Genomic DNA, 27,905 nt, shown 5'->3' on the forward strand with positions numbered 1-27,905 from the left:
TGTAAATAACATGACGCCAAATTCATCCTGCAAAATTTTTGTCACTGTTTATTATTGCTTCGAATACTCGAGTTTCCCCTATAACATTGGCTCATTTATGCTATATCAATGAAGTATTTTAGCTGATAATTTTAAGTTAGTTTTCTTATTGTTGTCCCTGCTGCCTTAGCTCTGCGTCGTGGAAGTATCGTGAATCTCATCCGATTTGCATCTCCGTGGTTACATTATTTACCAAATCCCGATCTACAATATTTATTTGGTTAAAATCTTAATCGGGTCGGGTCGTTTAGAAAAATCGGGCCTTTTAACAACCACTTTAATTAGTCGTCAACCTGAATAATGTTTACGTTGAAACTCTATAAATTATATTCTTTCGCTATATCTTTTTTATTTTTGTCTTCAATTTTCTCCATGCTAACGGTGTTTATTGTAAGTGAGCAAATATTTCTGTATTCTTTTGTTTTAATATTGATCGATGTAAGTCTGTGCTCTGTTGACTTTCCCATACTTTTGTTTATATGGCCTCTAGTTATTTAACTTGCGGTTGTTTCTTAAGTCAATTTGCCTAAAGCCGTTGTTTCTAAATTTATTATCTTATATATTATCTATTATACTCATCACTGTATCTTTGACCTTATCAATCGTTAGAGTACTGTTTAAATATGTTTTAAAAATATCTCTATCCTATGACTAGTAATAGAAAATATATACTAGACTAGATATGCTAATAAATGTATTCCATGAGGATGAATGATATATTTTCCATATGATTTTAAATTTAGGAATTTTTAAAATTCTTATAAACGAGTCATTTTTTTAATTGAATGCAAAGGTTGTTGTCTGAATCAAAAATAAATGTAGATGGTAACCGTAAAATTTCAGCATCATCTGATGAGGATGTTTATGATAATTATGATTTAAATGAATATCCTACTCATTTAAGTATTATGAATATTATAATCATGATTCATAAATATTTATACTAGGTAATAACAAATATAGTTCTGTTAGTGGCTCACATTATTTTGATGCAATATCACATAAATCATTTAAGGTAAATGGTTAAACTAGGATAATTTTTTAATAGCAAAGATTTTAAATATTGTTTTTTAAGCCAAATCATCATAGATTTACCATTATTAAACACTTCATTTATTATTATTTTTAAATAGTTTAATTTTTTATTAAATATTTTGCAACAAGCTTATATTATATAATTATATTTATAGTAAGGACATGTTATATTATATAACACAAAATATTTATATGATCTGTCAAATGAATATCTGACTACAGAAATTTTTTGATAATTAAATTTGATCTACATAATAAAATGTTTATTATTGTAGCATGTGCTTATTCTCAAAATAAATAATAGATTTTCAAAATAAATATATAAAATTATCAAAATATTTAAATGAAATTAAAAACATAATTAAACATGTATATAACCCCTATTTTTATTCATTCTGGGGAAAAAACACTAAAATAGATTCATTGGATTAACAGTTTTTTAGATTATTTACTCAAAATATTCTTTAGAAAATAATAATCTTTTAATATTATTTGACTAATTCCATATTTTATCTTATTAAAAAATTTTTAAAGAATAATCATGAACACTCAAAAATAGTTTCTATAAAATGAACAAATTTAATTTAAATTATTATATTTAAGTTAATATATTAAATAAATTTGATTTAAAAATATATTTCCATCAAAATATTGTTCGATTTATAATAAGACTGTAATTCATGACTTCAGAAATAATTTGTTTATTTAAAGAACAATTCATAATGATAATAAACATATATGCAAACAAAAATAATATTATTAATTAAAATTCTACAAATTCAACTATTTTTATAAAATACTTTTTCAGCAATATATTATTAATTAATAATAAATATGTATCTTATATTATAACTTATAATATAATTTATACAATTAATTATAATATTCTGATTTACTATATTTCCTTCCACTTAAAATGGGATGGTCATGTGAAATAATGATTAATCTTCTCCCACTGCTCTTTACTTATATTCCACAAATATAACAGCACTTCCTTGATTTCTGCCCTATTCTGTTGACAGTATATTCTAAAAATGGATTTCATCATATAAGGATAAACATTATTGTCATTGGTATCTCTAATTTGCCATTTTATTTGATAATGTCCTAATCTATTGAGAATTCGCTGCATCATTTGAAAAATCTGAGATTTTGCTTGTACTGTAATAGAAATAATCTAAGATATCACTGTCTTATACTGTATTATAGCCCATTCATGATCTATCAATGGCCTACAGTCTTTAGCTAGGCTCGATATTTGTCTTAATTCTTTTTGAAAATTTTCTATGGGCAATTGAATGTCCTAAATCTTAATTGATTGAATGTTGATAGAGTGTTTGGAATCATGATCAGTGTCTATGCCTGACACTGTAATCTCAATAACACCCCCACTAAACATTGTTATTTATTGGCCTATAACTCTATTTCATAATTATAGGCAGTCATTTTTTATGTTTACTAGGAAAATTACGCATTTCCCCAAAGATCGTTCTATAGATTTATAAGTTTTTGACAAGAATACGGTATTTAAACAAGAGTTTTAAAAGATTTGTCAACTTTATTAGGTTTCAACATAGAGAAATTAAGAATTTATCTCACCAAGGAGAAAATCGAGTATATCTTAGACTCTCCCACTCATATAAAGGACAAGATGGGAAATTGCACATTTAACTATCAGTAACATTTTTCTGGCAAGTCTTTATGGATTTGTCTCTCCGTTACATAGAATAGTAAGGATGAATAACCTTTGTGTCGAGACCCAAAGAAGATTGATAGAAATAAGAATGACCTCAGCAACGAGCTAGACACCATATACCTTATAATTAATTTTTATCTTAAAATGTAATGACTCAAGCTAGGATTTTGGGGCTATATTGATGCATGTAACTTAGAAACGAAACGAATAGCCTTCTCATCACGCGCGTTTTCTTCATTATTATCATAACTCCAGATTGCCGAAAAACATATCTATCACAAACATACATAGTGTTTAACAAAAATATTATTTTAAAATAAAATAATTATATCTCCGAACAGAATTTAACTGAATGCTCTCACACAAATATTTGCACAAAACAGCTTAATTTAAATAAAAAAATTCTAAATCGCGTATTTTAAATGCCAAAAAGTATTTTGCCAAATAATAGGGTTCGAATTTTATAAAAACAGGCTTGCATAGATACAAATTGCAACCAGCTATATGACCCGCTGCAAACCGACACCATTTAGCGCAGACTATAATATAAATTTATACAAAAAACTTAATTTTATCAAATTAAAATTGGAATTTTTATTATTACTAATTTTTTTTTTATAATCAATCATCCACATTATTTTAAATGGGCAAAATTTACTGTCTAATGGTTGCAGATCGCCGATTGGAAGTAAATCGCAGAATATTTTAGAAAGTAATCTGGGACTGAGTCTGATAAAAACTTTGAGGATTAATAATTTTCTCGCATATTAAGAATTTATAATGTTTCATTCATCAATTATATGGTCATAATAATATAATATTTTATAACGAGTATTTTTTGACATCCTTTTTAGGACTGTCAAAGTGATCATCCATTTTTTTGATTAAATCACATTTTTTTTATAAATTTGAATAAAGTTTTATAATATCATTTAAAAAAAAATAAGCCCCGAGATAAAATCATAAATTAAACACATTAATTTTTATAACGTAACATGTTTTTCTGTAAAATTTCAAAGACTTTTCTACCAATCAGCTTTTTGTATCGATAAAAAAAATTAGAAGAAATTAATAACTACAGAAAAGACAATGGTTATTCCTACCAGAGTTGTTAAAGTAGCCGGTTATCTTTTTTGGTAGCGATAGCTAATAGCGCGCTCCCATTTTTTAAGTATCGAAAAATATCTATCTCCTGGTTGGTACAACAATTTTTTGTCGCTAGACACTAATGATTAGGATATCAGATAACTTTGATGTGATGAAGATGTTATAATCGATGATGTTAAAGATCAACGTGATAGGCTTATGGTAAATCTGAATCTACCACACAACGATGCTTAGTTAGATTAGAACCACAAAAACGACTTCCACTGATAATTTTTTTGAAATAAATGATACTAATATAATTGAAAATCCTCTAGAGGCATTTTATAAATCTAAAAATACTCAAATGAGTATTTTTACAATTTTTCTTATATTAAAAATATGTAATAAATTTTTTTAATCGCGCGCTACTTTGGTATCGATAGCGGTAGCGCGCTACTTTTAAAAGTAGGGTTTAACAACTCTGATCCCAATTTTTTTTTCAATATAAATTTATATTGATTTAATAAACCTATATTAGAAAATTTTAGGCTCAAGTTTATTTAAAAAAATTGACCTTTACCTTTTATGACTATACTATGATACCAAGGTCTCTAACATAATTTATGATTAATCTTCATTTTTATCTGGTTTTCCCAATTAGGAAGGGTGCCATTATTTTTGGATTTGAACTCGCCGTTACGGAACAAAGTTTCATTAATGGCCCTTTTTTAAAATCGATTTGTCATGGAATGGCCTTTTACCGGAAATGCATTCTAGCATGTTGAGACCCTATAGGATTCTATATAATTTTGACTTTAATTTTTGGGCCATTTAAAATTTATATAAAAAATCCATGGAAAAACTACATATATAACTTATAAACAAAAAAAGAGAATTACAAAATTTTACCAACTGGCATAATTACCCATTTCGTATAAATCAAATTTTCTTTTAGATACTAACTGGTGAAAAAAAAATAATTGGTTTAGATCGTGATGCACTATGTAAGCATTTAAAAAGAAAAGATACCTTCTTTTTTAATGTGTCCTTGGTAATTAATTATCTTCAATTAATTTTCTTTTTTATATATAATATTTTTTTTGAAAAACAAATATAAGGTCGAGTAAAATGTATAGGTTTTAAATTATCCACATTTGCTCAGATCTAACACAAAATAATTTAAGATATAAAGAATGATCCTGATCTAAAACCTTAATGTTTGGTATTTCGGTGACAGTTAATGACCCTAATTTTTAAACCATACAAAAAATGCGAAATTATTCCAATACACATTCTTCCTTACATTCTCGCCCTATTTGCATATATATAATTAAAGAAGAAATTCGTGTTCAGAGAGGGAGGGGTACCATCGGCAAATATACTCCATTTTATATTCTTTTTATAGCCATTGTCTTGAGGGGGTTAGAGGTTAACTGGACGCCACCCTTAACACTGTAAATTGTCGTCATCCCAGACTGAACTTAATTATACCAAAGGGCCAAAAAGAGCCATCATATTGCTTCCTTAGAACCTATATGTCTTGACATGCGGATGAAAAAAGACCCGATGGTTTGACATTAGGGCCTTAGAGGGTCTAACCAGTCTTATTAAATTAAACGTGCAGTGCATATCATAAATGTTCCAAAACGGCTTTTCAGTTGCAATAATCGAGAAAAGGAGCAAACGTTTTAACCCTAAAAAATATTAGTTTTATTCATGAGGTAATCTCAAACTCTGGATAATTTTGGTGACGAAGTGTTTTTCTGTCAAAAAAAAGATGGGAAATAAAATCTCTACCCTTCTGAGAGATCACAAATAATTCTTCCATCCTCGCTAAAAATATCAAATCAAAAATTTTCATTTTTAATTATTTATCCCAAATCGCAAGTTGGATAATAAAATTTAATTAGTTTTTTTTACCAGTCTATTTATTAGTGTTATTTTTTATTTATAGTTAATTATATAATTATTAATATATATTTTTTGAAATCGATTTAAATAAAATACATAAAAAAAATTAATCTCTTTTTTTCTAAAAATAATATTGAATTGAAAATTTTATAATTTTAATTATAATAATTATTCACTTCATCAAATATTATCGTCTGCGTCTTTAATGGATGTTATTTCTAAGAAGAAATTTTTAAAATTAGAAGCTTGCCGATTAATTATTAGTGATTATTAATTATAATATAGTAAACTATATATATATATACACATTATTTTAAGAGTCATGGAATAGCTCTTATTATCTTTACTTAAGGTGATAGCTGACATCTGCAAATTTTAAATCGTCAATTATTATTCAAATTTAAGTTACTGATAATTTTGTCGTTTTTAGGGAATATTATAGCAGTTGAGTTACAATAACCACTAAAAACTTGTAACCTAATATAAAATAAATTACTACTCGAATTTTAGTTAATATCTTTATTTTAATATATTACCAATCAATATTTTTTTTCTCTTCAAATTTATAAAATCTTTCCTATCAACATCAGTTTAAAACTACTATGTACTAACAAGTATTAATTATTACCCGATTTTAAAATATTACTTTAAAATAGAGATTTACAAATAGCATTTTTTTTCTTCAAAATTCTTAAGTTCTTCTCACATGACCTTCCATCTCTAATTTAGGGAAGAATGATTTTAGATTTATTTTTGCCAAATTTGATACGATAACCTTAATTCCGACACCATTTGATTTCGATACTGCCAATAGAGGTTGCAAGGCTTGGGTTCGGACATTGAAAAGGACTCGGGTCGAGCTGTAAGATGGGTCCGACCCGACAAATAAATATTAAAAATACAAATACCTTTAATATTGCAAATGAATAAAAAACCGTGGTCCGATCCAAGTGCATCTTACGGCTCCGACTAAAGACTCGACCGTGTTCACTAAAATTGGGGGATCGAAAGTACCGCGTCTCACCTTTAGCGGCAATTTCGATTATTGTACATATCTAATTTTATCAAGACTTATATTTGGATAATTATTCTATTTTTTAGTCGATTAAAAAAACGGAGAAATCCAATTTTTAACCAAAAACGGTCACCTTTACCTTAGGATTTTTTTTTGTTAAAATATAGCTCAAATTTGAAAAAAAAACAGAAATGAATAAATTAAATCGCACCTCTATGTTCATCGGTCTTTCTTCGACGCGTAGATTAAGCCGATTTTTAGCCATTTCCCAACTATATTGGACCTCATAAAAGATTTCTTTTTGTTTGTGATTGGTCACTTTCAAAGAGTTAGCCATATTTATTTTAAATGACATTATTTTACATTATGAGACTGGATGCTACTTCCTTTTTCCGCTATAATTTTTTGTTTTTTAAATAAAAATTAAGCCGATTCGCACCCCGGGCAATTATATGGACGACAACAAAAGAAAGATCGACTATATCCTCGTTTACAAGGAACCCCTTATCTACGATGACGAAGAGATTAAGAAAGAACATAGGAGGTTGATTTTCGAGAAAAATTTGGTCAAAGAGGGCTTGCAGCTTGAGAAAACCGATGCTAGGGTAAATGGATTCAGAATCGCTTCGCGTCTAACCTCTATTTGATCATTTATATATATTATTTTTTAAGGGATTTGAAATGTCGGTCTTAGATCTGAAACCGGAACCGTTGAGGTTTCGGGCTGCATCAAAGATCGATCCTCTTTACACCCGCGGATTTTTAAATTATAAAAATTGAGATTTGTGTTATTCTCTCAATTAGATTTCCGAGAACAAGATAGTTTCATTTACGTAACGAATCGAATAATATATTTTTTTTTAAAAAAAATATTTATTTGATTTAGGAAAATTCCCAAGGATTAATTTATCTCAAAATTCACGCGCCGTTCGAAGTTCTTTGCAAATACGCTCAACTCATGAACATCAAGATGCCTATCAAAGTATACTACAAATATAATTATTTCCTTTTGAAATGATTAATTAAGCCAGTTATTAGAGATACGCCTATGACACTTTTTTTGCCGATACAGATACTGCTGAGTATCGGGTTGATACAACAGATACCTGGCGCAAATTTTGTTAATAAAAAACCTCGACGGATTTTAGTCAAACATATATTACTTTAAGTCTCGAGATTTCTACAAAAGGAGAATTAAAACATTCTGCCATGTTTTGGGGAAAATTTTGAGGGTTAGGTAATTGTATGAGTCAGAATTCAGATGTAACGCTTGAGGGGGCAATTTTTTTAAAAAATAATAAAAGTAAAAATTGGCCTATCTAACAAAATTTTTATGATTAAATTAATCAAAATATTTAGTGCTATTTTTAAAAGAAAGCATCGTCATCTGAGTATTATAGTGATCTTTATCCATTTTTTAAAATTGTTCAGGAGATTAATCAAGATAAACCGATTTCTTGTATTTTAAATAGGAAATCACGATGTAATAATCATTTTTACTGTGGGTATAAAGAATATTATACTGAATTCATTTATCAAAAATGTGGATATAGAACATTATGATACACAGCCTACGATATGTAGATATTTTTTTTTGTAATATTAAATTGCGTGGAAAAATTATTCAAACCAACTTTTACAAGGTTGAAATACTCTGGTATCGGTAAAAAAAATGAAACATATTGGCAACTATCAATACCGCGAGTAATGGCTCAGTACAAATTGAGCGGAAGCGTTTAGCGTTATTCTCCAAAAAAAATGGTTGCGTTATTTAATGCAAAAAAAAACGTTTACCAATTCGCGCGTTATTATTTAAAATATAATATTTGAGATAAAACGTTAAACGTAAACGCTTTCAATTTGAAAGCGCTTGATATTCATTTTATATAATATGCAATAAACTACGTTCCATCTTTCTGTCACTAATTTGATTTAAGCACGTCAAGTATTCAACGGACGAACTGAACTCCATGTCAAAAATTTACGATGTTTACACTCGACAAGTGCCGCAATCCTTTATTTTACATTTAAATGATAAAATATTTCCCTAATTTTTGAATAATAATTAAATCAAATTATAACCAACTTGTTTCTTTGTAATAAACATATTTGTTTATTGCGTTGTAATTAATTGTTGTTTATTACCCTAACTTTGGCTCATATACGGGATAGCCAAGCCTTTAGCCAAAAATTAAAAACCTACCTGAAACCTCTAGTTCGAGTCAACAACTTGAGTTGAGACCATTTTAGCAGGATAAAACATTTGGTCTTTTTGGAGTTGGCAAAAGTTATGTGATATTTAATAACACTAATTGTTGGCTTTTAACTTTAATATAAAAAAATGTTGTAAAAAATAAAATGTATATAAACTTTTTTTTAAAATTCAAACAATTCTTTCTCCTCTTCCGGTTGTCGCTGTAATGTGCTAATTAATTTTTTTATTTATTTTATAATTTAACGGAAATATTCATTATTTTATATACAGACCACTTTACTAAAGCGATTACATTTTGGTCAACTTAGAGTGTGTCCAAAACATCGAAAAATTAAATTCGCAAACTTTGGAAACTTTGATGGAAAATAATATAAATTAGCTATTTTAAATATAAAAATAAAAAAGATATCCAAAAGATAAATTCTAGGAAAATTTTATAAATTTCAAAGATTTAACTTACGATTTTAATCTAAAATTTTTAAAATTTGCCGAAGTTTTGAAACTTTTCGAATATTTATAAAAATGATTTTGGACACCGCCTTAAGAGTGATAATTAATTTAGTATTAGTATTATTGTATGTTACATTTAATTCGACCAAATAAGTCAAAATCGGCCAATACTTGTATTGACCGATTAATATCTAAAGTTAATGACGCTTATTACCCAGTATATCAATTAAAAATTACCTAGAATTTAATGACCAAATTATCTAGGAAATTTTTAAGATAGCTATTCACCGAATATATTCTTTAGATTTTTGACATAACGCGTTTTTTTTTAATTTTAAATCATCTGATTTTTCTCAGGAAATATATTCCAGTATGTAGAATAGAACATATCTATATTTCAGAATTTTTTTGAATTGACAGATTACCCATCTTTCGTTGTAATATGATTCGAGCTAAGTGGGGTCAAGAGATAAGGAGTTGCTCATCATGAATAGATCGTCAAATTTAGAGGCTTTACTTCAAAGCCGAGAATAATTCTTTTGTTATTTGGCTATTTAACCATGAACTGTAAAAAACCCACGATGTATACATAATTAAGAGACTGGTGAACCTGATCCAGTTCATGAATCCTGCTCTGATCCGGCCCTTAAATGGTGCGATTTTTGAGATTTGGACCAGACCCTTAAAGTTCATAATAAAATAAGCCCAGTGGGGAAGGGTGGGATTTTTTAAAAAAAATGAATTTAAATTATATCAAGTCAACAAACAGTTGAAAAATTACGTCATGAATCATTTTACATATTCAAGCCGAATCCTACTAAAACATTGGCTTCTTTTTACACCTTAAAAGTGATCTTAAAATAGGAAATATATAGGAATCGATTGAACCAGCCGGATATTTTGGTTCCTGCACTCATTTAACATCCGGCATTGGTCCAATATCTGTCACCTTGCTAATATAGTTTATTAAAACATTACTCTAGAAATCCATTAAAAAAAAACTGAAAAAATTTTCAGAGTTCTATAATATAATATACCTATCATGTTCCAAAATGTAGTATAAAATGTTTTATATCATAATATCTTAGAAAGCTAGCATATCATTATAACTTAAAAACTTTCGACCCTTAACAAAGCTTATAAATTTTCACAAGATTTATTTATAAAGCTATAAATTTCCCATTTTACTAAATAAAATATGATATAAGCGCTGGCTTTCCAATTTAGATGTGATTATATTTATAACAATATATATACTTAATATCATTTATTCTTCTTTCCTTTTTTTTTATAGGAAGATAACTTTCTAATTCAAGTTAGCAAATTCTGGAAATATTTCCATAACCCATTCGCCTTATCCAAAAAATACAAACCCAAGGAAATGCATTATTTTACCTGTGTTTTTAATCAAGCCTACATGGACAGGTTCTAGCACTACATGATTCATGATTTAATATATTAGATTTTAAAATATCCCATTTCTTCCTCGCGGAAGAAAGAAAATGTCTTGAAACTAAGAATCTTCCTGTAATTTAGGGATTATTGAATTTTAATTAGACATGATGAGAATTCATAAATGTTGAATTTTCTTCAGATCTTGGCTGCGCCATAGCTCGAATATATATTTTTAATCAGCATGGACCCCATTTTTTTTGGTTTTTTTTTTAAAAAATGATAGATTTCGACATAAGAGAATATTAGTACCAAAATAATACATAATGCATTATTATTTTTTTAAATCTAAAAATTGAATTCTATTCAAACATCTGTTTAGAATTCTAAAAAGAGAGAAAAAAAAGGACGAGCTAAGGACGCGGCCTTAAAGTTATAGAGAAGAAATTTTTTTTAAAAAAGGTCAAAGTTATATAAACCCTAAAAAAAATGATTTTATCAAAATGAAATATATCAATAGAACGTTCGATTCATTATAGGAGTCGGTGTATTTTTGTGTAATCACGTGATAAATAATAATTGCCCAATCATAAAAATTTATAATTGTTAGTTAATCCGTTTGGTTTTTTTTTCTTCAAATTTTATTTGCGAATAAAATTATTTAAATCGTTAAAATTTACATAGATTCTATAACTGTAATATTTTACACCATTTGGACACCCCCCCCCACCCTCCCCCATACATGGTTTTTTAAAATATAATTTATTATATGAACTTTTTACCAATTTTTTTTTAAAAAATATATATTTATATTAAATCTAGATTTTTGATCGAAGATAAGGAAACATTTTTTGACAATGCCAAGAGGAGTAGAATCGTTCACGAAATGTTATCACGTTGCAAATTCGATATGCAAGCCGGAAAATTTGGTATTAATAAATATACTTTATACTTGTATAAATATGAACGTTTGATACAAAAAAAAATTATTACATATAAATGGAATTAATTGAGTTATCTGAACAATAAAACTTCAAATAATTTATTTTAAAGAGATAACCCATAAATTATAATGTTTTAAATTTAACCCCCCCCCCCTCCCCCCAATATTATAACTAGTTGTTTATTTTGGTGTTCAACTATAGTAAATATTTCAGGTTAGGCCTTATATTTAAAAATTACGTGCAGATTTAAAAAAAAAACCAGGTTAGGCCACACAACTTTATTATAGAAATGAAACAGGGCCGGACCTGGCAACCTTGTTAATTGAAATCAAGCGCTGGGCAAAGACTAAGTTCTCATCGCGCGGGGCCTGAGAATTTTGTCATTTGTAGACCACCGATATTGATTTAAATAAACTTATTTTAGATTCAATAAAAATTGAGAAATTTAATAAATTAAATAACTTAAATATAATATAAAATTTATTCAAAATGTTTAAAGTAAAGAAAAAAAAGAATATTAGTTTTAAAATAGTCAGCTCCAAGTTTCCTAACCTTAGCTGAAGTAACGTCGTGCCGCCATCATATTATATTATAAAACCTCAGGGAACAAGAGTTAAACTTACACCTAACCGATCTATGGTTTTGAAAAATTGAAACTAAATGTTAAAGATGTATTAAAGGTCGAATATGATACTTTTTCTGCTAAGTAAAATGCTATTTTAAGTCATATTGGTATCAATGACGTGCATAATACTTGATTAGCTATTCATTCATTTAATGCATTTGAAAGTGTCCATACATAGGAGTTTGCTATAACGCCATTTTGTAATCTGCACGTATATTAGATGAATAATATATGATAAATAAGACAAGTAATGGACGTGCAGACCTTAAAATATACGCTACATCTGACTTCTATATATGGGAAGGTTTAATTAATGAATCGCTAATCTATTAATATATATACATCATTGATTGGGATAGGGAATCCATTGGAGTTAAGAATCTCTGAATTCCAAATAATTTACTGAGGGGGGGGGGAATTTTTAAATTTAAAAGTCAGATTTGAACGATGTATGCCGACATATCATACAAACATTTTTCCTAGAAAATCTCCATCTCACATGAATCCACTAAATACTATTTAAAAAATAAATAAATATAGGTTTAAACAAACTAATATCCAGCGACACGTATATTAGTTCCTTTCCTTTGCACGATGGCCCATTTTTGGAACATCAATCAGATGCTATGGAGGATCGGTCTACCAATAATCATCACCTTCCTAAAAATGATAGACAGGTATTTAAAACTCCTTTTACTTTTTTTTGCCTGTTCCCATTTTGTAACTACCTAAAGCTCATCTTCTTGGTAGATTATCCCCCCCCCCCAACTTATTCACATTATCTAATCATTCATCTGACTATATTTTTAGAAAGTATCTTAGCTAGTATGATAAAACCTATCAAGTAGAAATTTTAGGGAATATCTTATCTAGTAATTGAGCTAATTCTCAATTCAAAAAAGTTATGAATCATTTGTTAGGGATTATTTAGTCTGATATTTAAAAAAATTATAAGTCAGGGTACATCTTATTTTTAAACAGTTGCGAATTCGCGCTAAATGTGAATGTAGGATTTCGAGGAAGTCATATAAGTTGTTAATGCAGGGAAACACCCTCAAAAGAAATAGGCTATTTAGATTTACGCGAATGATAACTATAATTTGTTTTATATTTACAGAAAGAATAATATAAATAACAAATAATATTTATTCAATGTATATACACCTAAAACAGACCAAAATAGAATGACCTATTCAAAATCTTCTTTAGCCTGAGGTAAATAGGAAATAAGTTTCATAAATAAGGTAAACCAGTACACGGCCTAAATATATTTTTCTTCTTCTTTTTAAAAAAATATTTATTTCAAAATGGGGATCATTTCATATATTAATGCATGCTTAAACAAAAATTGGATAAAATTTTAAGATATTGTACGAAATTTGGACGAAACCAAAAATGTTTTACAAAGAACAGCCGATCGGTTTGGTAAGGTAAATTAAATTTATTTTTTAAAAAAAACTCATTTTCCGACTTGATATCCTATTATTAGAGACCTGCAGGTCTGGACCGCAAAATAACGTTGGATTTAAGAATCCTGAGCAGGGCCTAATTTATAAATCCAGGGCGGGGTCAAATTTTTTAAAATAAATGCACCTATTTGGTTTCCAAAAATGAGATTCATTATTTCTTGCCTACGGCATCATAGTCTAATTTATTATTTATTTTGTTTTTCAAAGAATCGCAGGCTAATAATTAAAATTATTTTGGCTATGAGTTACATTTTAAAAAAATAGTATTTTGAAGGTATTATTTGCAATGGCGTGATTATATCTTATTATCTGATCATTTGGGCGCATGCTCAGAATATATTTTTATTTATATTTGTGGCTCAAAAAAGAGCTTTTCGCTTCAATTAGTAAATTTTTTTTAGGATTTGGGGAAAAACATGGCAAACAGCCATTAAAGGCGAACATAAGAATAAGAAAGGAGTGCTGAAAGCGCCATTTGTCTCTCATTCTAGCCACACATCTATTATAATTGTGTTGCCCATAATTGAATTAATATAAATCAGGAAATATTTCGGCGAGAAAATAGCCATATATTTTGCCTGGCTCGGATTTTACACCACGATGCTCATACCAGCTGCCCTCGTTGGCGTCTTGTGTTTCTTTTACGGACTATTAACCATCGATAATTACATTCCCACGTAAGTTTATAAAAACTATCTCTCATCATTCATTATTAATAATGTTTTTTTAATTAAAAAATTGCTTTTTTCAATTTTATTATAATTTAAAATCTTTCACAAATCATATATATAATATATATTTAAAACAAGTTATTGGAAACTCGAATAATTTTTGCGAAATACAGCGATTTAAATTGTTAAAATATTTTTTAAAAAAGAATCTCATTTTCCCTTTTAATTAAATTTCCTCTAAAAATTTTTTATAGAAATTGAAAATTTGAGGACATAAGAACCCATTTGTTGAAATAAAAATTTAAGAGATTATTATATTAAATTGAATAAGAAATATTTGGTTCAATTCATAAGTCCGATTTTTAACGATAGATTTTTAGTTTTAGGATTCTGCACATTTTACATGATTATGATTAAAAAGTGTATTTTTTTAAATTTTCATCTGTATTTAGATAAATTTGAAAAGTATCTTTTAATAACTCTGAATTTTACACAATTTCGCCAATTAAAAAAACTGATGTATGAGAATATATAATATATATATTTTAAAATATTTATTATTTAATATAGTATTTATATATTTATTTTTCCAAAAGTGAAGAACTCTGCGACAAGAACGGAGTCGGTAATTTAACGATGTGCCCATTATGCGATGAATTGTGTACTTTTTGGAAACTTTCTGATTCCTGCCTTTATTCCAAAGTTTTAAAAATATTGAAAAAATTAATCTAAAAAATAACCAAATAAAGAAAGAAAGGAAAACAATGAATATTTCTTTTTAAATTTAATATATTCATTTATTATTGTTTAGCTTACGTATTTGTTCGATAATCCGGCTACTATCGCGTTTGCAATCTTCATGTCTTTTTGGTGTAAGGGCGTTTAAAAATCATTTTAATTAACGCATTATATCTAGAGTTTGAAAAAAAATTTTACAGATTTTTTCGACCAAATTTTTGAGCAACAAATCTCTGAAGATCATAAAATGGAAGAATTTTTTTAAAGAATTTGTGATTTCAGAAAAAAATTTTATGCAAGGCTTGGAATTTTAGATAAAATTTTATCAAAAATCTTTGAAATTTTTATTTATTTTTGAGCAAATGTTAAACGCTGATTATATCTATTGGTAATTGCTTTATTTTTCAGCAGGCCTACTAAAACAAAACCACTCAATCTTTTAAGGTTTTTGTTTTGAAAATATGGCTTAACTCCGATAATGGGAGACATTGCTCACAGTCTAATAATAATCTTTTTACATGTATTAAGGAACCTTTGGGTTACTCATTTGCAGGCTTCATCCTATATTTTGAAGAAGAAGAAAAAAAATCATGTTCAAATTGGGTGGGATTTTATATTTTCTTACGATCTGGATTCTTAAATAAAAATTATTCTAATATGTGATATAAAATTTACTTAGCTACACTTTTCCTTGAACTATGGAAACGCAAGCAAAACGAATTGGCGTGGGACTGGGATACGAAGGATTTCGAGGAGGAGGAAATAGTTCGGCCGGAATACGAAACTCAAGTTAAAACGCTCAGGAAAAATCCTATCACAAACACCCTGGAGCCATATCTCCCACTTTACAGCAAAGCCCTAAGACTTATGGGAGCCGCTATCACCGTCTTAACTTTTGTAAGATTTTGATAACGCACTAGGATTAAAATTTTATAATAAAATAAATAAAGAAAGAAAAGGGGCATCGATTGAATTGATAATTTGTTTAAAAAAATTGTCTAAATGTTTAATCTATATTATCCAAATAGTTAGTAGTGGTGATCGGAGTGGTTTTCGGCATAATTCTATACAAACTCTCCATCGTTTCGGTGCTACATTCTCAAGGCGACAAAATTATTAGTCAAAACGCAAAATTAACCACAAATATTTCGTCGGCTATTCTCAACCTCTTGGCCATTCTTTTGCTCAATAAAGTTTGTAATATTATATAATGCACATACATACACATTACACATACATTATATACACTGCTAAAATCTTTTCAGTTTTATCTTAAAATCACCCGAACCACCTTAGGTTATAAAACTATGAGTTGTTTAATTTAAAAAAGAACATTTTATTTTTATTTTATAACTTTATAAACATGTGAGATGTGACATTTTGAAATAGAAAAAACAATCGAATTCTCGAAAATTTGATATCATCATTCAAGACGAAAGCTCTAAGAATGTTTAATAAATCTCTTTGTCGACTTATGAGGTTGAAATTTTTTTCAGTTCAGTTTATATTAAATTTTAGCCGATGAAACTATATATTACATATTTAATCATATTGAATAATGTAAAATGTATGTTAAAAAAAATCAATAGGTTTACTCAAAAATAGCAACCATTTTGACGGACTTAGGTATAAATTATTTTTATGGTTGTAATTATGGGGTTTGTTTCTTTTCTCTAAAAAAAAACTTAACTTCGATAATAATAAATCTCTTTGTCGACTTATAAAGTTGAGTCTTTTTTTAGTTCAATTTATTAAATTTTAACCGATGAAATTATATATTACATATTTAATCATTGTAATGTAAAACAGGAACCCAAACCTTTATTTATGACGGTTCAGTTTTGTTATTATTCAGTATTTATAAATTCATAATGGTTACAGTTCTTAAGATGAAATTTATAAAGGTTCGGTTTAGCTAGTAAAGGTTTATAAACGTTCATTGCGGTTATTTAAAAAAAATTTAAATTATTTTTATTGAACAATAAGATCGTATATGATTTTAATTATGAATATTATTATTTACTACAATTTTTGCCATCACTTAAGCTTAATATATTGTTTATTCATTTTTATTATAAATAATACATAAAAGTATATAAAAAAGAATTCATTAGTGTGTTTTTATCCATTTTAACCCTAGCATAGAATTTAATGACGGCTCAACAGAAATATTATGGCTAGATTTCGATATTGATGATAATAGATTGGGAGAGCTTTGATTTTTAAATAGTTAGGGATTTGTGTTCTTTAGAATGATGCCTTTGAATATGCCCTTCCAAAATTAGTTTCATGGTCATAAATATCATTTTGCATTTATCTATATTACAGACTGATTCAATTAAGAGAGAATATTATAAGTTAAAAAAGGAACGGACTGGGTTAACACTGATGTGGACCATTTAAAGGTTTTATAAAGGAAAATAAAATAAATTTTAATATATTATCAACATAAATACAAAAAAAATATGAGGTCAGAGCAAAATATTCTAAGATTTTGATATTTATAAACTAATTAGAATTTATTAGTTTAAAAATTTACAATTCTTCACATCTAGGAAATAATATAAAAAACAGAAGAACTTTGCTAATACTTGCACTTTAAGACAACACAAAATATATTTTTCATAATAAAGACTATAACATACTAATGCTTTAAAATAAACACAAATGCCAAAATTCTATAAATTATATATAAAATTAAAACCTTATAAATTTCTCTTTTTGAAATTTATATGGGAAAAATGACCCTTCTATCAAACTACTGATGGGTAAATGATGATACTGGAATATTAAAATAGAAAAAATAGCTCTTAGAAGCAGTTAAAAGAGTATGAAAATTAATACATACTTTTTATGGATATTAAACAAATATTTTGATAATTATAAAATTGATACCTTAAAACGATGCGGATATAATAAACTATGTAATACCACAAATAAATAAACAATTGTAAAATGATTGATTTTATTTTGGTTGAAACCGGTTGAAACCGGTTTCATCTCATTTATAAATGATGTTTACAGCGGTTTAGCTGTTTATTTCGGGTGCATGATGTAAAATATATGTTAAAAATAAATAGGTTCACTCAATAATTAGCAACCAATTTAACGGATTTAGGAATTTACATTTTATTATATTTGCCTATTCATCATTTATATCTATAATATTTTTAGTTATATTGCTTTGGTTACCTTTAAAACTTGTTTTTCAAAAGCTTTAAAACTTTAAGTAGACCTAATTGATAAAATTTACAAAATTTTACAAATATTGTTAGAGCCATATTTTTATTTTTCTATTTAAAAAAAAACCTTGGCAGGTTAAGTGTGATCATTACTGTTTTGAGTTAAATATGAGATATTATTTCCATCCTCGAGACCTAGCCTATCTCGAGTAGGGTCTAATATATTTTTTATCCAGCCCGGGTGATCGGGCCGGGCCGGGCCAATTAAATTTTTTTAATTATTATTAATTTTACCTTCAGAATGTCCCAGAACTAGGACGGATTACGAAGACAGTTATACCCTTAAAATGTTTCTCTTCCAATTCGTCAACTATTATTCGTCTCTCATATACATCGCTTTCTTCAAAGGAAGGTAAAATTTTATTTATTTTTTTTTTCCAGGAAAACTTTTGTATTAGGGCCCAACTATGTAATATGACTTAAATGGAATATATTAGCGACGACCGGCTAACCCCGGGGTAATCGAGATTTTTCCGGGTTAAAAGGCCCGGACCTTCGCGAAAATGATTTATAAGGGAAAAAATAATGATTAACTTTCTAAGTTTAAATTTTTTTCGATTATTAAATTCTGACCGGGCTCTTAAATTTATTTTTCACGAGTTCAAACAGTCATCGTATAAGTCATTCGAATACTCCCCTTAATAATTCTAGTTAGAATCACACATGCGAAATTATTTAATGGATGCTGACTAAGTGTTGACTAATAGATTATCCGGAAATTTAAATATAGGCAATTTATCCTACCCCACTCCCGTCCCGGAGTTTGAGGGCCTTTGGGTATATAAAATATTGTATTACTGGCCCAAAATTTTAATAAATTCGTTTACAATTTCGATCTTATTTTTTTTTTAAAGGATAATTTTGACTTGTCAATCCATTTTATATTATGAATTTTTGTTTTTTATTTACTACATTTTATATTATTGAATTTTCGTTTCTTTTATTTACTATATTTCTAAGACCTCACAAACATAAAACAAATAAGAATATGGATAAAATTTCGCGGAATATGATCAAAAAAAATTTCTTCTAATAAATTTTATTAAAATATTTTGTGGATCGATGCCCCTCCCCCTCCCCTCACTTTATACGTAATTTCCTTACCCCGAGCCTAACTGATACCAATATTAATAAACTTGTTAAAAATTCAAATTTTGGTACTGTACTCATAATTAAAATAATTTCCTTTTAAATTATGTTACATTTTGTTTGATTTTTTTTTATAGTTGTATTTTCTTCTTTTCCTTTACTAAAACAAAAATTTAATATTTCGAATATAGATATTCTGGAGATCCCGCTGGAGGAGGCAAGATTTTTGGCTTTAAGTTAGAACCGGTATAATTCATTTTTTGAAAAAAAAATTTCTCTCACCTTAATTATATTGTTTATTAATAAATAAGCCTTGTTTTGATCAGTTTTTAGGTGTAAATTTATTAGCTAATATTTCATGGTCGATATTTTTTTTAAAAAAAAAATAAGGAAAGAAATAAAAATCAAACAGATTTAAAGAATGGGGAAATGTAATTTTTTTAATATATCAATCATTTTGGAATATATTTGTACGTCAATGGTTCGATTTTTTATATTTATTTCTATGATTTACTATATTCTCGCAAGATAATACTAATAAAAAGCTAGAACCTGAGTGGTAAGTATTATGGGAGATTAGATTTCCCTCTCTTTAATTGCATCTCTCATTTATTTTTGTTGATGAAAGTTTAGAACAAGGTGGCGAAAGAAACATAACTGATAAAACTGAAGTTTATTTGGGGAAATTTAAACACAAATCTAGTAATTATATATATATAATATATTTTATTTTTAACATTTTTTTGCGAATTTATTTAAAAAATATACATTTATCGTTGAAATGATCAAATTTAGTGCGAACCTGCAGGTTGCATGGCCGAACTTTTCATCCAATTCGTAGTCATTATGATTGGGAAGCAAACATTGAACAATATTCAGGAATTATTTTTTCCGTAAAATCATTAGAAAATTTTATTCTATTGATAATTTTGTTTTCTCTTATAGGACTAATTAATAATTATAAAGATTATACTCTTATTTTTTTTACAATTTAATATTACGAATAAACGAAATTTAAGTAATTGTAATGGTTAAAAATTTTTATATTCGATGAATATGAATGAATGCTACCAGCTGGTTATCATAAGATTTCTAAATCTAATCCCATTTCCGCTAATCTTTCAAAAAAGCAATTTTGAAAAACATTCTTAAGATGAAAAGAGGAATAAAAATTTGGAAACGCTAGCATTTTTTTCTATAAAATTATATGTTATTTAAGCGAGATTTCTGGGTTACAGGGGGTTTACAGAAAATAATCCATGATTAGTTGCCATTCGAGCTCGTTCCAAAAATATAGTGGTTATTATCCCTTATATAAAATAATATATTTTTGAAACCCTAGCGTGATTATGAATTGGTGGCGACGACGTTCATTCCTACGGAGCCTATCTTCCCCCCTCCTCAAAAATCATAATGCAGACAATCATGTCGTAAACGAGAAGGGTGCTACTCCGATATCAGATAACCGGAAGGAAAGTCAAAATAATACTCGTATTAACCCTCTTATTAAATATATTTGGAAATAAAAAAAAATTGATTTTAGAGGTTATTCATTTATCTTTTTTGAGTCAATTTGGAGGTCAGCTCTTTGGGGATCAATTATTTACTATAAAAAATAACATTTTAAATGAAATTGGGTAGATAGAGTTAGAAAAGGAATAATGGTCTCGGTATGCAATCTCACCTAAAATATTTTCACATTTGAAAATTATAAGAATTTTTATTTTTTCACCAGATAAGCTAATAACTTTTATCAGAGGCCTACAGAGGTACCATTTGAACGGGTCCGGCTTGGATTTTTTTTTTCAAAAATAATTTTTGGTCCGCCCAGGGTTTTAATATATTATATTTTTTTTTATGAATTCTTATAGCTAATAATGGCAATTTAAAATATTTGGTATTAAAATGTCCCGGCCCGGATATTTTTTTAAAAAAATTTAGGCCTGCTAGACCCGCGTTTTTTCTAAAATATTTCCTAGGCCCAGCCCGACCCGGTTATACTTAAAGGATTAAGATTTAGACCTGCCCATAAATGAAAATACGATCCCCCGGATCTGCAGTTCTCTAATTTTTTTTTATAGCCGCTATTGAAGAATTTTTTTTTCCAGGCCTGCCCCAAAAAATTAAACTTAGGATATTCATTTTATTTTAACTTCTTGGGGCTTAAAATTAAAATATGATTTTATGGTTCTCATTTTTTTTTCCATTTATGGAAATATTTTTTTACAAGCCAGGTCTGGCAACTCCTACCCAAAAATATATACGGTCAGAGCCAAAAAAACGAAGCCGGAAAACCCTTAGTAAAAAAAATAAAAAATTTGTTATTTTTAGACCAAGAAGATAACGATTCAACGGATATATATGACAACGTTAACGCTACCGAAAAAAATGGAAAATCCGATAAAGATATACCTCAATATCAAGACGATTATAATTTGGAAGACACGGGTCCTATGGGGTTATTCGATGAATATTTGGAGATGGGTTTATTATTTTGCTATTTATCTATCCATTATAAGTTTGCGTTTAACAAGGTGGCTATGAATTAAGTGGAAATTCAGATCGATGACATTTTTTCCGCCATTAGGGAGAATTATTTGAGGAAAAAAAAATAGAATTAGCCGCTAAATTTAGATTTATAATGATTGAAAGCTAATTCAAGTTTAATTTAAAAAAATTCTACTTCCGGATTAGGATTGTTTAAAGTTATCTTTGAGAAGTAACTAGTTACAATCTTTAAAAATGTCACTGTTTCACTATTTCAAAAGTTACATTACAAAAAATAATTAACGAATATACTACAATAACGTAAGGTATACAATTTGGGTTTACTACAATGTTCGTGGCTGCTTTTCCCTTAGCTCCCCTTTTCTCGCTTCTGAATAATATTATTGAAATACGACTCGACGCTTTCAAATTTGTTACGCAATTCAGGAGGAGCATATCTTGTCGGGCCCAAGATATAGGTTTCATTCGAAAAAAAACTGTATATCATTCTATTTGCTAATTTGGTATCCTATATTATTTAACTTTTCCCATTTTTGTTACATATATTATTTATATTAAATACCTTCCTTTTTTTTAAATTAGGTGTTTGGTACGATATAATTAACGTTATTACAAAATTGTCCGTAATTACCAATGTAAGTTTTTTTTAAGATAAGTTATTATTTCTTTTTAGAGAATTATTGAATAGATAACTTGTTTGCCTATTGATTGGTATAAATCTGGGAAAAATATTTTTTTTAAACTTTCTTCTAGAGATCTTAGCCTGAAAAAGCCCGGCCTGTAATTAGAAAATTTTTTTGTTAGCTCTAACCAAAATTATTTTCAAAAATTAAGCTCTCCTAAGACTAAGGTAAACCCAGACCCCTTTGGAGGGGGGGGGGGTTGGGCCTTCAGCACTACTTTCTTCCATACTAATTACAATAAATACAAAAAAATTTGAGAGAGAGTAGCTAAATATTTAAACTCAGCCATGATTAAGGAATCGCATTGTTATTTTTAGGGTTTTAGTCATTAGAAATAATTTTTATTTTGTAAGTATGTCGGAGGGAAATTGAAAACATGAGAAGCTAATGAATTTTAAATGATGTATCATGTGATATTTCGACTTGCAAATCTATAATTTATTTTAGAAAATTCGGACCTTCCCGATTCATTATTTAAGTGATGCTATTTTCCTGTTAGTAGGCTGTCTTGTATGTCTTCTGATAATTTTTTTTGTATATTTATTTTAAATGGGAATAGTTTTTTCGTCTCAAACTTTTATCGCAGTTATAAAAGCCACCTTTTTACTTAAAATTTTTATTTCATCCATAATATTCTTAAAAAATCCTGGTTAAAATCTCTAACGTATGATTACCTCGACATTAACGGATAATTATTTTTCAAATTTTCGGCACTCCCCAAGGCCATGATTATAGCTTTCACTTCAGACTATATCCCCAAAATGGTTTACCAATACCATTTCTCGAAATACGACACGACATCTGAAAACAATCTCTTATACAACCAATCTAATTACAATCAATACACCCTCGTAGGTTATATGAATCAAAGTCTGTCCGTCTTTAATCTGTCCTACCTGAAGCCACCTTTAAGAAGTATCGACGGAATCTATAGTGGGAGTTACAGCGACGCGAACACGGAAAATATTTCCGTCTGTAGGTTTTTTTAAAAAAAATACCATATTTTTTTTTAATCATTGTCTGCAGTAATGCAAAATCGCTCCATCTGAACCGATTTTTAAAAACGACTGACTCAATATTTTAGCCAGAAACATATTGCCTAAGCCTCGAGATTTCGCTAATTGATCTCCAAACCTTTGTACAATCTATGAGCAAAATTTTCAGGCTTGTATAATATTTTTCTGGATAGAATGCTGAGTTAGCCCGTTTTTAGATTAGAAATCGGTTCAAATGGAACGATATTCCACCACAAATCATATTGGGATAATTTATGTAGATTTTGGATTTTTATTTTAAATAATTCTATACTAAAGATAATTTTTTTAATTTTCATAAATCGAGTTCATCGAAGAGGTATTCTAGCCCTATATAGAGTACACCTTTACTCTATGAATTTTTGGAAAATTTTCGCCCGCTAACTTTTTCGAATATTTTTGCTTATATGGAAATAGATAATCTATGTATAAATTTGATGAAGGTTTAGATGTTCAATATAATATTGTCTGAAATTATACTAAAAAGAGTTATTTATTTTTTAAGGAAAGGTTAAAATGATTTTTTTTTATGCTTAACAATTATAATTTACTAATATTCAACATGTTTTTAAGGAAAATTATAATTATAAATGAGGATATGCTCATTTTAAAAGGGCACTGAATAAAATTATTTTTCTAAAAATATATGCAATAAACATAAAAGACAATAAAAATTGGAACGGCATTTACAAAATTATTTTTAATAATGGATTAGCAAAATATCTAAAGTCGGTGCATATATCGATAGAAGGCTTTTGAATTTTTCTGATAAAAAAAATAATATTTTATTTTTATTTTAGGTACAGAGACTATAGAATTGCTGTTCCCCCTTTCAACATGAGCTACAAGTATTGGGTCATATTGGTTACAAGATTAGCTTTTGTTATCATTTTTGAGGTTTTTATATAAAATATATTGTATTTATTAAATAGTTTTTTTATAAGCGAAACAAAACTTATTACATTTTGGGCAATATATATAATATTTCTTAAAATCTTTAGTTTCATGTTATACTATTTTAAAAAAATATTTAGGTTAAGTCGGCGGGGCTTAATGATCCAATTATAGATATTACAATTAGATCGGCAAATTTCGATCGATGGATCACCTGTGATTAAACGTATCCTTTGCATCATTGTGAATAATTTTAGGGTTTGGGATCGAAGTGATCCACGGATGTCTGAAACTACTAGAGCGAACAATAGATTATTTAGATGGCTATATTAATTGGTCTTTGGGCTTTCTGCTCTAATAATAGAGTTGACAGAAAAAGATTTGGCAAAACGATCAGCACTATTATCCCAAGCGGGACATACGTTGGTTTCATGGGACCAGGGTTATTCCATAGGGTTTAGTTTGATTGTCAGGGCTAAGATTAGAGGATTTCAGCTTGGAAGTAAGCTTTATGGTCTCAAGGTTCTATTGATGGCATAGTGCCTAGGTAATCGGCCTTGAAAAGCTTAGGAATATTAAATCTGAGTTGGTTGGATTTTAGTAGATCAAACAGGTGTGTCTTATTTGAGAGCAAATTATTCTCTGGAATACTCACCCTACTGATATAAGTCTGATTTCTCCATTTGTTTTGTTTAAAGTTATCAAGCTAGTTCCAATTATGATGGACTGAATTATATCCCGAATATTATTGTAAAATATATGATTGTAATTTGATATAAAGGTATGAATCGTATTAAATCTTGTAGGTATATGGCTCGAGCGCCATCAATGCCTCCAGAAGAATCTTTTTTGAATGGCTTGATTGCATACAGATTTCTACCTCAGTTAATGGAACAGGATATCAGAGGGTGGAAAAATGATAGGCGTAAAATCTTGGGGATGTTTAAATTATAGCCCCCTAAGATTTTTCCCAATAGTGTCATTGAAATACCTAGGTTGATAGTTGCATATATATTAAATAGGTTTATTTTATTTTTAATAAGCTTAGATTTTTTTATCTGTCAAAGGTTTATTAAAAGAATGTATAGATTGTTTGGAAATATCAAAGTTAATATCATTTGAATTTAATGTTTTTTTTTATATTTAATGATAAAGGTAAGTTTGATGTAGGAAGGTTTAGATTAAATAAATGCTGAAAGATTAGATAAGGACAGGGCCACCATCGTAGATTTTATTGTATTTAGCGAAGGGTCACTGGTCGGTTTAGACCCCAGAAATAAGATTCAAAAAAGGACTCGGCGTTGTATTCACACCGAGTTTAGAAAGAAAACTAAATTGAATACAGTTAGTTTGTTGGCCAAATAAATGCCGCTCACCACTTTTCCCGAAACTGATCCGGGGGTTGATTCACTAACTAACTATATTCGGTACTATTTAATAAGTATTATATGTTTTGTTTTAAGCTAGAAAAATTGATTTGTTCGAATACTTTAATTTTTTTAACCTTCTCCCAAACATTACTATGTTAGTTCATGACAATTTAGAAGAGAATTAATTTTAAATAGTATTAAACTATCTCTTTGTTACTTGTTTTTTTTAAAAGATCCTTTTTATTTTGTTCTTACCCTTTAATCAAAACGTTTAAATGTAAAATACATGGGCTTATAATACTTATATTAGATATTGGGACGTATTTTTTTGATTGATTTTACCTGTTAATATATATAGAATTTTAATTTAAAACAAAAATATATATTTTTTTTTTAAATATAAGCAAATAATTAATCATTATTAGAAAAAAAACCACCCATCCAGATCAAATTGATTACTTAACACGACATTTAATTTTACCTCAAAATAAAAATACCCCTATCCAGGATCCCAATATTAATATATTTATCCACGCTTTAAAAATATTTATACGTCTGATCATTATAATATACCCTTTTTAGCATTTCGTGTTCGTTTTGACCGAGCTAATAGCCTACCTAATCCCCGATATGCCCTACATTCTCAAAGTTCATTTGGCTAGGCAAAGACTCTTACTCAGAGGAGCTTTGTACGAGTACGACCTCGATTCTCCGCTGATCAACCCAGAACCAGGTGTATCCAAATCTCGAGCCTCCGATAATGTCCACGAAAATGAGCGCGAGATAAATGCCGGAGGCTTGGACGTGAAAAATATTGAAAATATCGATCCGAAAAATCTGGAGGGCGCACGAGACAAAAAGATAACAATTAAAGCGGCTGACCTTGATCCGCAAGCACATTTTAGCGATTTCCAAAGTGGTCTTACGAACAAGAATACCACCCCCACCGATATTGCGCGAAAAAATCTAGCGATTCGAAAAAAGGTTATCGAAGAACTCGGCCAGGCTCTCTCGAAAGATTTACTCGAAAATAAAATATTAAAGGATCTCGACGAATTTCAAATTGGCAAGACGGCCAAATTTGACGAAAATAATCGTTCGACTCAAATAAATATGGACGATACGCTTGGCGCAATGCCAAAACAGAGAATATCAACATCTCCGATGAGGAGAGATGCCTCCGTTCCAAGGATAACCGGTAAAACGAGAGATTCTTTCGAAAAAAGTCTCATCAAAAGCACTAGAAATATTTGAAAAACGTCATCTAATATTAAATGGGAATTAAAATATTCCTTGTTTGATTTATTGATGGTCGTAAATTAAAAGATAATATATATACAATCATCATAACGACAAAATAAAAATGAAACTCATAGTAAAGAAAAAATAAATAAATCCCCCCCCCCCTCACACATATTCTGAAAATGAAATTCGTTTTGTTTGAAAAAAAGAAAAAATTAAGCATTATATACTAATTTTCTCTGCCCATGTAATAAAGTCTTCCAAACTAGATTATATTCTTAACTTCCCTTCCCTCCTCCCTTCATTCTATCGTTTTTATTAATATATATCAAAATCTTCTAGTTATTATTTAAGAATATAAAATAGATACCTATATATTATTAATTACCTTTTTGCGACGTAATATTCTTTTTTAGAGAAAAATATTTTATTTGTAGGATCTTTAGACAAGGTATTTTTAATATAAATATTGCGATATTTTTTTAAAAAAATATATTTTTTTTAAATTATTTATATAGCTCCATTTCACCACCTCACTTATTTTCGCATCATTTTAT

General features: G+C 28.3%; 1 protein-coding gene across 4 annotated transcripts; it reads left to right on the forward strand.

Annotated features, from left to right (window-relative positions):
- Window positions 1-814: 814 nt before the first annotated feature.
- Window positions 815-27,843, forward strand: LOC135927330 (anoctamin-6-like). 4 transcript variants are annotated; one of them, XM_065463290.1, is made up of 24 exons: window positions 815-942; window positions 987-1,054; window positions 7,211-7,387; window positions 7,669-7,764; window positions 10,742-10,872; window positions 11,662-11,768; window positions 12,949-13,085; window positions 13,774-13,838; window positions 14,420-14,554; window positions 15,145-15,250; window positions 15,360-15,420; window positions 15,966-16,183; window positions 16,315-16,479; window positions 16,876-16,912; window positions 18,769-18,880; window positions 19,809-19,863; window positions 20,413-20,510; window positions 20,960-21,108; window positions 21,949-22,101; window positions 22,431-22,583; window positions 22,708-22,760; window positions 23,531-23,787; window positions 24,643-24,739; window positions 26,689-27,843. In XM_065463290.1, exons 1-24 carry the CDS (start codon window positions 825-827, stop codon window positions 27,358-27,360), a joined length of 3,420 nt encoding a protein of 1,139 aa, XP_065319362.1. In that variant the 5' UTR covers window positions 815-824; the 3' UTR covers window positions 27,361-27,843. The 4 variants fall into 4 exon arrangements, with proteins under 4 accessions (XP_065319362.1, XP_065319363.1, XP_065319364.1 ...); XM_065463291.1 differs by having other exon boundaries at window positions 20,960-21,093; window positions 26,689-27,842; XM_065463292.1 differs by lacking the exon at window positions 987-1,054 and having other exon boundaries at window positions 851-942; window positions 26,689-27,842.
- Window positions 27,844-27,905: the final 62 nt, after the last annotated feature.

Source organism: Gordionus sp. m RMFG-2023, chromosome 3 (genome assembly GCF_954871325.1).
Source record: "Gordionus sp. m RMFG-2023 chromosome 3, tfGorSpeb1-WG-v2, whole genome shotgun sequence".
Lineage (NCBI taxonomy): Eukaryota > Metazoa > Nematomorpha > Gordioida > Chordodea > Parachordodidae > Gordionus > Gordionus sp. m RMFG-2023.